General features: G+C 43.8%; 1 protein-coding gene across 1 annotated transcript; it reads left to right on the plus strand.

Annotated features, from left to right (window-relative positions):
- Positions 1-8,281: 8,281 nt before the first annotated feature.
- Positions 8,282-16,453, plus strand: LOC144600335 (putative defense protein 3). The gene is made up of 5 exons (XM_078411907.1): positions 8,282-8,506; positions 12,390-12,502; positions 12,605-12,720; positions 15,148-15,212; positions 16,253-16,453. Exons 1-5 carry the CDS (start codon positions 8,302-8,304, stop codon positions 16,351-16,353), a joined length of 600 nt encoding a protein of 199 aa, XP_078268033.1. The 5' UTR covers positions 8,282-8,301; the 3' UTR covers positions 16,354-16,453.
- The last annotated feature ends 6 nt before the right edge of the window (positions 16,454-16,459 follow it).

A 16,459-nucleotide genomic window follows, 5' to 3' on the forward strand; every position in this document is an offset into this window, starting at 1 on the left:
CCTAAGTCTACTCCATCGAGAGTCGTGAACTTACAAAAGAAATTAAGAGCATGTCCAAATAAACTCATCAACAATCAACAATGCTAAATAATGTGAGCAAGAAGGCAGAGTACAAATCAGATGATACCATACTCAAAGTGCAGACTGTTCTGATCTCATAGACTTCATCACACTTCCTCACTGTTCACTGGTCAATAGACAATAGGTGCAGGAGTAGGCCATTCGGCCCTTAGAGCCAGCTACGATGAAGTATTGGTATTCAAGCAATGGGATTGTTCAGAAAGATAGCCACATGGTTGAAATCTGCCACAAAGACTGAATTAAAGAGATTTCACTGGATTACTCATCTTTTTAGCTTTAAGATTGACTGAGGGATAGAGCGTGTTAGACCGGCAGAGGACACATGACAGTCAAAGGTTAAATAAAGAGGAAAGATTTCAACCTAAATTGCAAGAGTCATGCGGGAAAATACATTTTCAAAGTAATGAGAGGATTTTTGGATTAACGTACTTCTTTACACAATGCCTAAGTTATAGATCAGGTCTCTGCAGAAATAAAAGCAAACAGAATGTCATTGTTCTCTCTGGAACATATGACAATAAAAAAACTCTTGACTCTCTTAATTCACAATTGTATGCTGCAAAGAGAAATGAATAGGGGTCATTTTGGATAAATTACTTAAAATGGATTAGTCTATCTTATCTGTAGATTTATCCAAACTGTACACATGAACCATAATATAAATAATCCAGAAAGTCCACCTGTCAAAAATGAGAAGTTATGTTGATTGTAAATGCTCAATCTACAACATTTTTACGAGTCCATTGCATGGGAACATCCATTTTAAATGAAAGGTACTTTAGCTTACAGGGCAGAAAATTGTTTGGTACCTCTGTAGTTACTGCCCCGAGATTGAAGATCTAGCAGTCTTGCATTATTTGATCTTCGTCAAAACCAACTGACTGAACAAAGTCATATTTCATAAAATCATACATTTCAGCTTGTCGATTTATTCACAAAATGCTGGAGTAACTCAGCAGGTCAGGCAGCATCTCGGGAGAGAAGGAATGGGTGACGTTTCGGGTCGAGACCCTTCTTCAGACTGATGTCGGGGGTGGGACAAAGGAAGGATATAGGTGGAGACAGGAAGATAGAGGGAGCTCTGGGAAGGAGGAGGGGAAGGGAGGGACAGAGGAGCTATCTGAAGTTGGAGAAGTCGACGTTCATACCACCGGGCTGCAAACTGCCCAGGCGAAATATGAGGTGCTGCTCCTCCAATTTCCGGCGGGCCCCACTATGGCACTGGAGGAGGCCCATGACAGAGAGGTCAGACTGGGAATGGGAGGGGGAGTTAAAGTGCTGGGCCACCGGGAGATCAGTTGCGTTAATGCGGACCGAGCGCAGGTGTTCAGCGAAGCGATCGCCGAGCCTGCGCTTGGTTTCGCCGATATAGATAAGTTGACATCTAGAGCAGCGGATGCAATAGATGAGGTTGGAGGAGGTGCAGGTGAACCTCTGTCTCACCTGGAAAGAATGTTTGGGTCCTTTGATGGAGTTGAGGGGGGAGGTAAAGGGACAGGTGTTGCATCTCGTGCGGTTGCAAGGGAAAGTGCCCGGGGTTAGGGTGGTTTGGGTAGGAAGGGACGAGTGGACCAGGGAGTGGCGGAGGGAACGGTCTCTGCGGAACGCAGAGAGGGGAGGGGATGGAAAGATATGGCCAGTGGTGGGGTCCTGTTGTAGGTGACGGAAATGTTGGTGGATGATATGTTGGATCCGCTGGCTGGTGGGGTGGAAGGTGAGAATGAGGGGGATTCTGTCCTTGTTGCGAGTGGGGGGATGGGGAGCAAGAGCGGAGCTGCGGGATGTAGAAGAGACCCTAGTGAGAGCCTCATCTATAATGGAGGAGGGGAAGCCCCGTTTTCTGAAAAACGAGGACATCTCGGAAGCCCTAGTCTGAAACACCTCATCCCGGGCGCAGATGCGGCGTAGATGGAGGAATTGGGAGTAGGGGATAGACTTTTTGCAGGGGACCGGGTGGGAAGAAGTGTAGTCCAGATAGCTGTGCGAGTCGGTGGGCTTGTAATAAATGTCCGTCACTAGTTTTTCTCCTGTGATGGAGATGGTGAGGTCCAGAAACGGGAGGGAGATGTCAGAGATAGTCCAGGTATATTTAAGGGCAGGATGGAAATTGGAGGTGAATTGTATAAAGTCAGTGAGTTCTGCATGGGTGCAAGAGGTAGCACCAATGCAGTCGTCGATGTAGCGGACGTAGAGTTCGGGGATGGGGCCAGTGTACGTCTGGAACAGGGATTGTTCGACGTACCCGACAAAGAGGCAGGCGTAGCTAGGGCCCATGCGAGTGCACATAGCTACGCCTCTGGTTTGGAGGAAGTGGGAGGAGTCAAAGGAGAAGTTGTTGAGGGTAAGAACCAGCTCTGCTAGGCGGAGGAGAGTGTTGGTCGATGGGGATTGGCTGGTTCTACGGTCGAGGAAGAAACGGAGGGCTTCGAGACCATCCTTGTGGGGGATGGAAGTGTAGAGTGACTGGACTTGTCTTTGTGCTTATGATAGACACAAAATGTTGGAGTAACTCAGCTGGACAGGCAGCATCTCTGGAGGAAAGGAATGAGTGATAGAATTTCGGGTAGAAATCCTCCTTCAGGATCAAACCCAGGTCTGGCGCTGTGAGGCAGCAGCTCTGTGTCGGTTCCTCGAGGTGCTCCAGTTTCCTCACCTTTCACGAACGAAGTGTGATTGCTAGGTTACCTGGCTGCTGTAAATTGTAGGGGAGTGGGAGAATTGGAGAGGAGTGGATGAAAATGGAGGGAGAATTAAAGTAAGATTAGTGTAAGTGGGTGATAGATGTTCGATGCAGACTCAATGGGCCAAAGGGCTTGTTACTGTGCTGTTTCTCTCTCTCTCTGATTCTCTATGACTTTAGGTATGGAATCAGTACCACACTAACCTTATCCATAATCTCCATTCCCTTCAAGAGCTGGGGATATTTTATTTTGTGATTGTCTTCCAAAATCTGTCTCTGTAAACCAATAGCATGGGGTGAATTCTTCTCAAGTTTCCTCCTTGCTCATGGGCAGGTGCCTGTACAGTGAGACTCATATACTGTTTAAATATAGTCCGAGGGTCTCCAATGAGGTAGATTGCAGCTCAGGACCGCTCTCTAGTTGTTGATAGGATGCTTCAGTTGCCCGATAACAGCTGGGAAGAAACTGTCCCTGAATCTGGGGGGTGTGCGTTTTCACACTTCTGTACCTCTTGCCTGATGGGAGAGGGGAGAGGAGGAGTGACCGGGGTGAGACTCGTCCTTGATTATGCTGGTGGCCTGTCGAGGCAGCATAGATGGAGTCAATGGAAGGGAGGTTGGTTTGTGTGGTTTCTGAAGAAGGGTTTCGACCCGAAATGTCACACATTCCTTCCAATCAGAGAGGCTGCTTGTCCCGCTGAGTTACTCCAGCTTTTTGTGTCTGCATTGGGGAACAGGGTACAAGCCCAAAGATCCCTAAAGGTGTCAGCGCAGGCATTTAACATGGTGAAGAAGACAAATGGGATACCTGTCTTCATTAGCCAGTGCATAAAATATAAACATTTTTCCCTCATCTGACTCTGCACTCTGTGTCTATCTTTGGTTTGTGGGATGGTCTTTTAACAATGATTCTCATAGAAATCTCGCTAAGTGGGCTGAAGGGCCTGTTCCTGTGCGGTGCTGTTCTAAGTTCAACCATGATAGATATCTCCCAGCCGTGTAACTGTCGGGGTAGGAGCTGCTTTACGTACTCAATCCTGGGTAGTTCTACGGAACTGGCAAGATTTGCAACAAAGCGTCAACTACTGTACTCTGAAGCACCAATTGACACTTTTGACTGTTGTAGTTGACATACGAAAGAAGTGTAACTGTCGACAGGAATCAGAGTTATATTTTATACTCTGGTTGGATCCCCCCCCATCTGATTAACGGTGTGCAGCATAGCACAGACGGTAGCTTCCTCATCTCCGGGGTCGAATGTCTGACCTCCATCGAGCATAGAGATCTGACCTGACACTTCAGCGTGGTCCTGAGGGGCTACAGCACTGTTGAAGATGCTGTCCTTCAAACAAGACCTTAAGCTGTCCACTCAAGTGGATATAGATAAATCCACAGGCAATATTTCACAGGAACACAGAGGAATTTTCCCCGGGCAATATCTATCCTTTCGACAACATCACAGATGGCTTAGCCATTATCACAATACTCTTGTGGGGCAGCGTTCTGGGCACAAACTGATTGCTGCACATTTGACATTTCAAATGAGACAAAACTTCAAATGTACTTCACTTACTGCAAAGGTCCCCCCTGTTCAGTTCACAAAGTTCAGTCTGAAGAAGGGTCTCGACCCAAAACGTCACCCAATTCCTTCTCTCCAGAGATGCTGCCTGACCCACTGAGTTACTCCAGCATTGCCTCAGGAAACCATCACCATGTGGCCTCTTTAAAGTTCAAACCCAACCTAACCACAGCAATGCTAGCCTGGCCCTAGCTTCAGTTCCCAGGGAAGAGGGGAAAAATTAATTAGGAACTTGAGGACACCATTCTCACCCAGAGGGGAATGGGAACATAGAAGGAGATGCCAGAGGAGGGAGTTGAGGGAGATACTGTAACAATATTTAAAGGACATGGGCACGAAAGGTTTAGAGGAATATAGGGCAAATTTTGCCTACCTTCACTTACTGCAAAGTCCCCCTCAGGCAGTGAAGGGTGCTGCAGAATTAAAAAGGATTTGCTTCAATGTTTTTCCCTTTCAATTTCCAAAGGGAGAGTGAAAGAATGATTTGACAACAGTGGTAACATCCCTGATGTTTATGTCTGGGTTGAACATGCGGGGAATTGCACTCAATGCTATGGAATATCTGCTCAGTTTGTTGACCCTATAGAGAGGCCCCAATTAGTCTAAAGGCATCAGGCAACTGAACCATCCTACCGCAACCAGAGAGCAGTCCTGAACTACTATCTACCTCCTCGGGGACCCTCGGATTATCTTTGATCGGACTTTACTGACTTTACCTTGCATTAAACATCACTCCCTTATCATGTATCTATACACTGCAAATGGCCAAATTGTAATCGTGTATTATCTATCGACTCGCTATTTTAGCTCGCTACAAAAGCTTTTCACTGTACCTCGGTACAGGTGACAATAAACTAAACTGAATGTGGCACTGTGACTGCTGCTGGTAAATGGGGAGTGGTGCCGAGGTTAGTAGTGGGAGATAGTGCTGGGAGAGGTCAGGCCACGATGGCTAAATCTGTCTGAGATTCAATCTCTCAGCTGTTATAAAGAACTAATGACAAGAGGTGAATATTATTAATGGAACCTAAATGTTACAGAAACATGTCGATGTTATTGTTTGATTTCTCAGCTGCAACAGGACAAATGCTTCCTTCATTATCCCCTCTTCTCCCTTGGTGATTGGGACTTACATCGTCACCAGTTTCCAAGACTCGAAAGAGCAGCAGAAAAGAGATGAATAGATGTTTGAAATATCTCCCATGCCAGTATCCTATACATGGTGATCATGATATGATGATAAACGCAAAAAGTCTTACAGACAGGGGAAAGCTCAATGCGAATCAGCAGTGATTTAAGGTCTTTGGCAGAGGGAGACGCATGAAAAAACACGTTCATGAGGTTTAGTATCTGCAATCCAGTTTGATAGGATGCTTCCAAGATGGCGCCCAACCCGGGCGACTATTTGCATGCTAGCCACAGAAGCAGATCTACAAACTCATATTACAATCAGTCCACTCTTAAATCTCTATTCTTTCAGCAACATTTCTTAATTCCCTTATCATGTATTTACGCTGTAAATGGCTCGATTGTAATAATGTATTGTCTTGACTGGATAGCACGCAACAAAAACTTTTCACTGTAGTTCGGTACACGTGACAATAAACTAAACTAAACTAATGTGCGTGGATTCGATCTTCTTCATCCAAGGCAAAAATTGTTCAAGTATTTGGACTTAGGGCCAATAATTTAAAATAATGTGGGAATTGAACTATTCTTCCATCATGTAATGAACATGGGCAGCAAATCGTACTGTGGGAATGTGTACTTTACTCCAGTGAGGTTTCCCATCAGTGCAAGGCTGAACATGTCTGGTCACACTGACCTTGCACGTATTGTTTCTTAGTGATAAGCCTGTGTTGCTACAGCTAAGGGTAGAAAACTGGATCACGATGGATATCTGTGTGAACAAATGTACGTGACCCACTCCACATTTTTGCTGTCAAATATGATATTGTAGTGACCTGGCGGAGGCCAGAGAAAAGGCTGGACGCCAGGCAGGTTTAGTAAAGGTCATTATTTGGCTGTGAGCTTCTACTCACAGTGAAGTCCGCCTAGGGATAAACCACACCCCCCAACGGGCTGACTCTTAACCCCTTAAGCCTGTCCGTCAAGTGCCGAGGGGGCTGACCCAAGGAGTGGCCTGATACCCAGGGACCGCCACAATATAAAGGCTGCACGCTTTGTGTCTGTAGAACCATCTCTTGCTTGACTCTTCTCCTTGTCTGACAAGTTATTGTGAACAAAGTAGTTAACTGTCCCTTACGTTTCGTGTAAATTATCCAACAATAGCACGGTAAATCCATTCATAATTCTGTCAAAATGATTTCAATGTACAAAATATTTCGTTTTGGCTTTACAGCTTATTGATCACAAAATTAAAACCATCAAATAAAAATCAAATTAAATCATTGAAAACAAAATTAAACCATGAAATACAAATCTGTAGAAAGGAACTGCAGATGTTGGTTGATACCAAAGATAGACACAAAGTGCTGGAGTAACTCAGCGGGTCAGGCAACATCTCTGGAGAAAAAGGATGGGTGGCGTTTTGGGTCGGGACCCTTCTCAGACTGCTATATGAAATAAAGATTTTGTAGTTCCCCTTCACGTTCCAGTTTCAATCCTTTGCGGCCCAATTTTGGGACAGGGCTGGAGGTTGGGAACCAGCGCAATATAGGCTTTCTAAAGGGAACCTTCTAAAACCCCTTTACAACGTACCTCTGATGTGTAGTTCACGTAGTTATGAAAGGAACTTCCATATGAAGAAAGACTGGATAGACTCGGCTTGTACTCGCTGGAATTTAGAAGATTGAGGGGGGATCTTATAGAAACTTACAAAATTCTTAAGGGGTTGGACAGGCTAGATGCGGGAAGATTGTTTCCGATGCTGGGGAAGTCCAGAACAAGGGGACACAGTTCAAGGATAAGGGGGAAGTCTTTTAGGACCGAGATAAGAAAGTTTTTTTTCACACAGAGTGGTGAATCTGTAGAATTCTCTGCCACAGAGGGTAGTTGAGGCCAGTTCATTGGCTATATTTAAGAGCGAGTTGGATGTGGCCCTTGTGGCTAAAGGGATCAGGGGGTATGGAGAGAAGCCAGGTACAGGATACTGAGTTGGATGATCAGCCATGATCATACTGAATGGCGGTGCATGCTCGAAGGGCCGAATGGCCTACTCCTGCACCTATTTTCTATGTTTCTATGGAACATGGTGGTCAACTTGCACCCCAATAGATTCCCATAAATGAGGAATAACAAAAAAAAACTGTTACATTGACATTGAGGGAGAAATATTAGCCAGGACACAGGACCAAACACATGCTCTTCAAAATAATGCACAAGATCTTATAAACTCATCAAGAAGGCAGTGAGGGACTTCATTTAGTATCTCATCAGAGAGCTGGCCCTCTGATAGCATTAAACACAGTACTGTATTGAAGAACCTGCCTGTCCTTAAATGCGAGTATCGTTAGTTGGACTTGATCCCACAATGTTCTGGCACAAAGATGAGAGTCAATAGTATCTCCATCTCTTCGTCAGTACTGAAAGCAAAGCAATGACATGACTCCACCTCCCTCTCCTGAGGTTCCCATTTTAGTGAATGCCACCATTCATTTCATTCCGAGGTACTCAAGCAGGAATTCCTCTCTCCTTTGAAGTAATATCATGGAGTATAAAAGGACATCAAATACAGCAGTTTGTTAGAAAAAAGGTCCTTTGTGAAAACCTAACCAATGATTAGAATGTTTTCACGGGTGTAACTCAAGAAATACCTGACTGAGAATAATTGCAGCTCTGCTTTGAACTATTGAGATAAAAAACCCCAAAAGATTTTTTTTTTACTATGAATGAGTCAGCAAAATACTGCTTTCCGAATCCAATTAAAAAACGTAGCCAGCATATTTCACAGATGGTTCTTGGTCTTGCTCATGGAAACATCAGGCGGAGAGTATCAGAAATGGTCTGCGGAGATTTTGTCGTCGTGTATTGCGTTGTGTTTCTGAAATTTTCCAGCCTGAGCAGATGCTTCCCAAACGGTGCTCCCTTATCAGCGTGTGAAAGCATGATGCCCAGGCACGCTGGGGTTGAGCCACAGTCTAACGCGGCCCCCTATACTGTCGAAGCTGAAGCAAGCCTCTTTCACCCTGGCAAGCCAGTACGAGGTAGGTTTCCGTGTAATGCAGGAGATACTCCCTGCCTGGTAAAAATACTCTGCACTGACATCTTCTCGTGCTGCAGTTAATGCCTTTCCTGTTAAGACAAATATAGTTTACCTGCAAATGCAAGTCAAATGAGCTTTTACAATACATGAACAAGTACGTCATTAAATTAAATAATGCGTGTTGGGAAGCTTTCCAATGATTAAAACTCAGTGAATCATAATTTACGTTAAGTTTTAGACCTACTGTCCACTATAGAAAAACTTAATCAGTCCTTCAAGTTCATGTCTGTGTTTTTAAGTGATCCAATTTGTTACATTTCATGTGTAGGAAGGAACTGCAGATGCTGGTTTAAACCGTAAACACAAAAAGCTGGAGTAACTCAGCGGGACAGGCAGTATCTCTGGAGAGAAGGAACGGGGGACATTTCGGGTCGAGACCCATCTTCGAACTTAGTCTAAAGAAGGGTCCCGATCCGAAACGTCATCCATTCCTTCTCTCCAAAGACGCTGCCTGTCCCACTGAGTTACTTCAGCTTTTTGTATCTATCTGTGTTACATTTCATGTTCTTTGTGCTTTTTTCCTGCAATTATTTATTCGATTTTCTTTCAGACCAATGAACAAACTCTTTGACATGCAGTGTAATCCAGATCATAACGATATGTTGCGTGGACAATTTTTTTCATGTGACTTTTGGTTCTTTAGTCACATATTTTAAACCCATAACTTCTGGGGCTACACCTGTAAAGGAAACAAGTTCTTCTTATTTACTGTTTAGACATGAGATTTGTTTATGCCCCTTGACCCAACCACTCAGTTCTCAGATCCCCACCACATAAACTCGCTCTCACCATCTATATACGAAAACTCTTGTTTGTTTGTTCTTGAACTACAGCCAAAACGGTACACGATAGCGCGACAATTTTAGGCCCACCTTACTCACCGTCGTCCCTTTGGTGCTAATGGAAGAAGTTTCATTGAAATCGGTGTTATGTTTTTTAAGTTATTCACATTTTAAAGTTTAAATCTATCTCCTAGGGAGGGAGGGGGGAGGGAGGGAAGGAGGGGGGAGGAGGGAGGGTAAGGGGGGTTGAGGGAGATGGAGTGGGGGGAGGGGAAGGGGGAGAGGGGGAGGGGAGGAAGGAGGGGGTAGGAGGAAAGGAGGGGAGAGGGGGAGGGAGGGGGTTTAGGGGGAGGGAGGGAGAGGGAGAGGGGGGAAGGGGGAGGGGGGGGAGGAGAGGGTGCTGCACCAATGCAGGAGAGGTTTGGGCCCAACGGGTCCACTTGGTCTAGTTCTAAGTATAAAGCAATCAGAAAAAGAAATGACTAGAATTGTGCTCCACTTCTCACGTCTCCATGTCCCCCGGCAGTGGTGGTGTTGTGGAGAAGGGGTTGTGATTCTCCAGTTCGCATACCTAGGATTTACAGTAGATCTTTGTTGATTTCTTTAAACAAGGAAAACTTGCATATATGTAGCACAGCATATTTCACAATATCCTAAACTTCTTTACAATTCGTTTCAAAGTTACTACAGTTGTAATGTGGGCAAAGGAGCAGGAACAAGTGCACAGGAAGTAATGAGACAACAACCGCATTTTGCATTTTTAATGATGTTGATCAAGGATAGATCCTGCCGTCCAATATTTGACTGGATTTCCATTTTTACATCTCCTAATTTGAGGAAGGACATTCTTGCTATTGAGGGAGTGCAATAGGTTCACCAGGTTCACCATGGCAGGACTGACATATGACGAAAGAATGGATCGACTGGGCTTGTATTCACTGGAATTTAGAAGGATGAGAGGGAATCTTATAGAAACATATAAAATTATTAAGGGATTGGACAGGCTAGATGCAGGAAAAAATATTCCCCATGTTGGGGGAGTCCAGAATCAGGGGTCACAGTTTAAGAATAAGGGGTAGGCCATTTAGGACTGAGATGAGGAAAAACCTTTTCACCCAGAAAGTTGTGAATTTGTGGAATTCTCTGCCACACAGGCAGTGGAGGCCAATTCACTGGATGTATTCAAGAGAGAGTTAGATATAGCTCTTAGGGCTAACAAAATCAAGGGATACGGGGGAAAAAGCAGGAACAGGGTACCGATTCTGGATGATCAGTCATGATCATATTGAATGGTGGTGCTGGCTCAACTGGCCGAATGGCCTATTCCTGCACCTACTTTCTACGTTTTAATCTACGCAAGGCAGCAGGTATTCTTGATGTTTTACATTTTCACCGCAAGACAGCATCAACGAGGTGTTGCACTGATCTGCATTAAACACCATTAGCCATACCTAACGTCACTTGTCCAGCTAATCAAGATCCTGCTGCAATTGTTGATAACCATCTATGCTATCTACAATATCACCTAGTTTCATCTAAAGACATGCCTTGTATATTCTCATTCAAATTGCTGACATAAACTACAAACAGCCATGGGCCCAGCACCGATCCCTGAGGCACACCACTAATCCCAGGCCTCCAGTCCAAAAATCAACCTTCCTTCAGCCGAGCATAGCTGGTACAAATAGTAGAGATACGGGATTACTGTGAGCTGGCATGGACTCAACGAGCCAAATGGCATCTGTGCATTGGTAGAAAAATATGGAAACCAGTTAGGACACAGGATTATGCACAGCTCTGCATATCCAATTATATCCATGTACATATTATAAAGTTCTATTGAATTATGAAAGTGTAATCTCCTGTTATTGCCGTTAACTAAGCTCTGAACTACAATAGACTTTTATTACGTAGAAACATAAAAAATAGGTGCAGGAGGAAGCCATTCAGCCCTTTGAGCCAGCACCGCCATTCATTGTGATCATGGCTGATCATCCACAATCAGTAACCTGTGCCCAACTTCTCCCCATATCCCTTGACTCCACTAGCCCCCAGATCTCTATCTAACTCTCTCTTAAATTCATCCAGTGATTTGGCCTCCACTGCCCCCTGTGGCAGAGAATTCCACAAAATCACAACTCTCCGGGTGAAAAAGGTCATTCTCACCTCAGTTTTGAATAGACAATAGGTGCAGGAGTAGGCCATTCGGCCCTTCGAGCCAGCACCGCCATTCAACGTGATCATGGCTGATCATTCTCAATCAGTACCCCGTTCCTGCCTTCTCCCCATACCCCCTGAATCCGCCATCCTCAAGAGCTCTATCCAACTCTCTCCCGAAAGCATCCAGAGAATTGGCCTCCACTGCCCTCTGAGGCAGAGAATGCCACAGACCCACAACTCTCTGACTAAAAAAGTCTTTCCTCGTCTCCATTCCAAATGGCCTCCCTCTTACTCTTAATCTCTGGCCCCTGGTTCTGGACTTCCCCAACATTGGGAACATGTTTCCTGCCACCAGCCTGTCCAATCCCTTAATAATCCCATACGTTTCAACAAGATCCCCTCTCATCCTTCTAAATCCTTCTGACAGTCCCGCCATTCCGGGAATCAACCTAGTGAACCCACGCTGCACTCCCTCAATAGCAAGAATGTCCTTCCTTAAATTTGGAGACCAAAACTGCACACAGTACTCCAGGTGCGGTCTCACTAGGGACCTGTACAACTGCAGAAGGACCTCTTTGCTCCTATACTCAACTCCTCCTGTCATAATGGTCTCCCCTTTATTCTAAGACTGTGGCCCCTGGTTCTGGACTCCCCCAACATTGGGAACATTATTGCACTACTATTGTTTGTTTTTTATGTATGTGTATGTGTATATATATATATATATATATATATATATAATGTATATATATTTTTTCTCTCGTTTATCATATTGTTTACAGTATACTATGTTTACATATTCTGTTATGCTGCAGCAAGTAAGAATTTCATTGTTCTATCTGGAACATATGACAATAAAACACTCTTAACTCTTAATTTCAGTTCAAATACTGGGGCCACAATACAATGGTTTCTTGCTGGAAGCCCGAAGGGATGGAAGCACCACTCCACTAGGAACATGGCAAATCCCATCTGAGAACACCCAGCTACTGCAGGTGGAGTCTAAAACGGCAAGCTCAAAACTGTTCAGTTCATACAATTTTTAATTTGTCATCCACAAATCTATTCCAGTGTTTGATATCTCTTTTTGAATTCAGTGCTTTGGAATCGCAAGGTCTGCCATTACCCATCTTGACACATCGCCCCGGAACAATTCTGTCGCCTTTGCATGGGTCCCTCCTGACTCTGCCTGTCCCACTGCTGTTAAATTTGTGTACGTATTATGTGCGACAATCGTCAGAAAAACAATGCAGAATATGTCTGTGGTTAATGTCAGTCTTCATTACTGCTTGTGGGTGCTGAGCATTCTTATTTCATGTTTAGTAACAAACTTACTTTGCAACAGCATCAAACCTGATGGTTTTTCTTTGGTTACATATCAAATGAAATGAATTGTGTGCTTACTTCCACAACCAATTAGTCAATGGAGGACATTCTGACAAAGATATGAAACCATTTTAACGAAAAGGGGTGGGAATATTCCGTAGGGGTCAGTGCTGGGGTCGCTATTTACAGTGTATATCAATGATTTGGATGAGGGAATTGAAGGTTTTGTTGCCATGTTTGCAGATGATACGAAGATAGGTGGAGGGGCATGTAGAGTAGAAAGCAGGGAATCTGCAGAAGGACTTGGACAGGTTGGGAGAGTGGGCTGAGAAGTAGCAAATGTGTAGCAAATTGCAGAGTCATGCATTTTTAGTGGGAGGAATAAAGGTGTAGACTATTTTCTAAATGGGGAGAGAATTCAGAAATCGGAGGTGCAAAGGACATTGAAGTGCTGGTGCAGGACTCCCAAAAGGTTCATCTGTGAGTCGAATCGATAGTGAGGAAGGCAAATGCAATGCTAGCATTTATTTTGAGAGGGCTAGAATACAAAAACAGGGATGTAATGCCGAGGCTCTATAAGGCACTGGTCAGACCGCATTTGGAGTGTTGTGAGCAGTTTTGGGCCCCATATCTGAAGAAGGATGTGCTGGCTCTGTAGAGGGTCCAGAGGAGGTTTACGGGAATGATCCCTGGAATGATTGGATCAACATACGATGAGCGTTTGAAGGCACTGGGCCTGTACTCGCTGGAATTTAGAAATGAGGGAGGACTTCATTGCAACTTATTGAATAGTCAAAGGCCTGGATTGAGTGAATATAGAGAGGATGTTTCCACTAGTGGGAGAGTCTAGAACCAGAGGTCATATGTACATTTAGAAAGGTGAGAAGGAATTTCTTTAGTCACAGGGTGGTGAATCCGTGGAATTAATTGCCACAAACAGCTGTGGAGGCCAAGCCAATGGATATTTTTAAGGCGGAGATTGACAGATTCTTGATTAGTAAGTGTGTCAGGGGTTATGAGGCAAAGACAGGAGAACGGGGTTGAGAGGGAAAGATAGATCAGCCATGATTAAATTGCAGAGTAGGAAAATGGCCTAATACTGCTTGATCAGGAAAATGGCCTAATACTGATCCCAAACCAAATAACGTGAACATTCAAGAAAAATATAAAAATAAAAAAACAGTGACCATCACTAGCTTAGTTTTAGAGATACAGCGTGGAAGCAAGTCTTTCAGTTTACGCCGCCCATCCATCACCCGTTCACACTAGTTCTGCTAGTGGCAATTTGGAGGCCAATTAACCTACAAACCCGCACATATTTGGGATGTGGGAGGAAGCTTGACAACCTGGAGGAAACCTACGTGGTCACAGAATGTGCAAACTCCACGCAGACAGCAGTCAAGGTCAGGATCAAAGCCGGGTTACTGGCTCTGTGAGGCAGCAGCTCCACTAGCTGTGCAATTGTGCCACCCAGTAAAGTCTGATGATTACAACCTTCCAAAATCACTCATTTGGATGCAGTTCAAGGAAAATGTAGAATAGATCATTGTTAGCTACACTGCCCCCCATAATGTTTGGGACAAAGACCCATCATTTATTTATTTGCCTCTGTAATTTCTACATGGTGAAGCCAAAATATATAAAAATGGCCTTTATTAAAATCTGACAATGAGCACTTTAACCACATATGATTTTTTCTATTACAAATCTCAAATTATGGAGTACAGAGGCAAATAAATAAATGATGGGTCTTTGTCGCAAACATGAAGGAGGGCACTGTATGAGAAGGTGACAACGAAGCATAGTGAGATAAAATTTCATCAGGGGGACAGTCAGACTGGTCGGAGAACTAGGAAGGGGGAGGGATGGGAAGAGAGGGAAAGAAAGTTTCTCTGAAACTTGAAATTAGAGAAGTCAATATTTATACCGCTGGGTTGTAATCTATATTCGTGGCTGAATCACACATGCCTTGAATTCCTTAGTATTTTAGCACTGATCACTCCCGGTCTTGAAAAACTGAGCAAGCACAGCCCTCTGGGTTTAGAATTCTAAAGGATGACAACCCTCAGAATAAAGCAGCTTCGCACCTCAGTCTTATAGTGGCAAAACATATCCTTAGATTATGCTCCTTTGCTAGCTGATCATTCAGTTGTTTTTTTTCGAGTGAATAGTTTGAGCTGTCCTTAGTTTTCATAAATAGGCTTTCAGTGGCAGGTGGCGCAGGAAAAAAAAGGTGGTGGGGAGTGTGTTTACAAGTCTCTTATAAATCAATAGCTTCTGATATTAAAGTGATATATTCTATGTCCCATTGCAGCGCAACTGTAGCACAATCATTTCAAATCTATTGGCTTAATGTACAATCACACCCTTTAACTAAAGGTAAGCAATAATGCAACTTTGAATGTTTTTAAATGTTATCATTAGGATTATTTGGGGACATTGTGGTTTTTAAACATTATAAACAATAGACAATAGGTGCAGGGGGAGGCCATTCGGCCCTTCGAGCCAGCACCGCCATTCAATGTGATCATGGCTGATCATTCTCAATCAGCACCCCGTTCCTGCCTTCTCCCCATACCCCCTGACTCCGTTACCCTTAAGAGCTCTATCTAGCTCTCTCTTGAATGCATTCAGAGAATTGGCCTCCACTGCCTTCTGAGGCAGAGAATTCCACAGATTCACAACTCTCTGACTGAAAAAGTTTTTCCTCATCTCAGTTCTAAATGGCCTACCCCTTATTTGTAAACTGTGGCCCCTTGTTCTGGACTCCCCCAACATTGGGAACATGTTTCCTGCCTCTAACGTGTCCAACCCCTTAATAATCTTATACGTTTCGATAAGATCTCCTCTCATTCCTTATAAATTCCAATTTCTAATTGAGTCGTTAAAATGCATGTTATACAACTGAGAGCTTTCGTATCCAATCTATTTGCCATGGCTTCTTGTTGGAGACAAAAATAAAATATTGGGGAGTGTAATGCTCTTTGATCTAGGTTCTCCTCATTGGTGGAACTAAGACCAACCTTCGGTGAGCCAGGACTTTCCTCCCAACATGAAGATTTGCACCTGATGTGAGCTGATCTCACTACCTCAAGCTTCCCTCAATCTGGCTGGTGCAGGATCAAAAACAGAATTGTAGCGTTGTACCAATCTCACTACTGGTATTAAAGACACTACACAAATTTAATATATTTTGGATAAAATATTGGATTAAATTTATAAATTATAAAATTAAACTATAATCTAATTAAAGTGGCCACCAGAGGCAATTGTGCAATGTGTTCCTGACTGAATCTGCACACCCATCAGGAAATCTGTCCATTGGCCTACAGTGCACACATGACACATTGGTGGACCCGCTAAATCTCATAACCAACAACGTGAAGTATGAAAATATTAATTATATCATTCTTTTCCAGCTCCAGGAATCGCATGCTGTGGGGTGAAGTTCTTCTCTACAATTGGCATCATTGCGGCACTGTTCTTATTTTCCTTCCTAATTATTGGATCCAACAGTTGATGGCATGCAGAAAATAACCAAATGTAACACTATAGGATTAATGAGATGTGCCCCAATGGTTTGCTGTAATTAAGGGAAAGTGATAGTTTAAGAAATAATAAAAATA

This window comes from Rhinoraja longicauda, chromosome 15, assembly GCF_053455715.1.
Source record: "Rhinoraja longicauda isolate Sanriku21f chromosome 15, sRhiLon1.1, whole genome shotgun sequence".
Classification (NCBI taxonomy): Eukaryota; Metazoa; Chordata; class Chondrichthyes; order Rajiformes; family Arhynchobatidae; genus Rhinoraja; species Rhinoraja longicauda.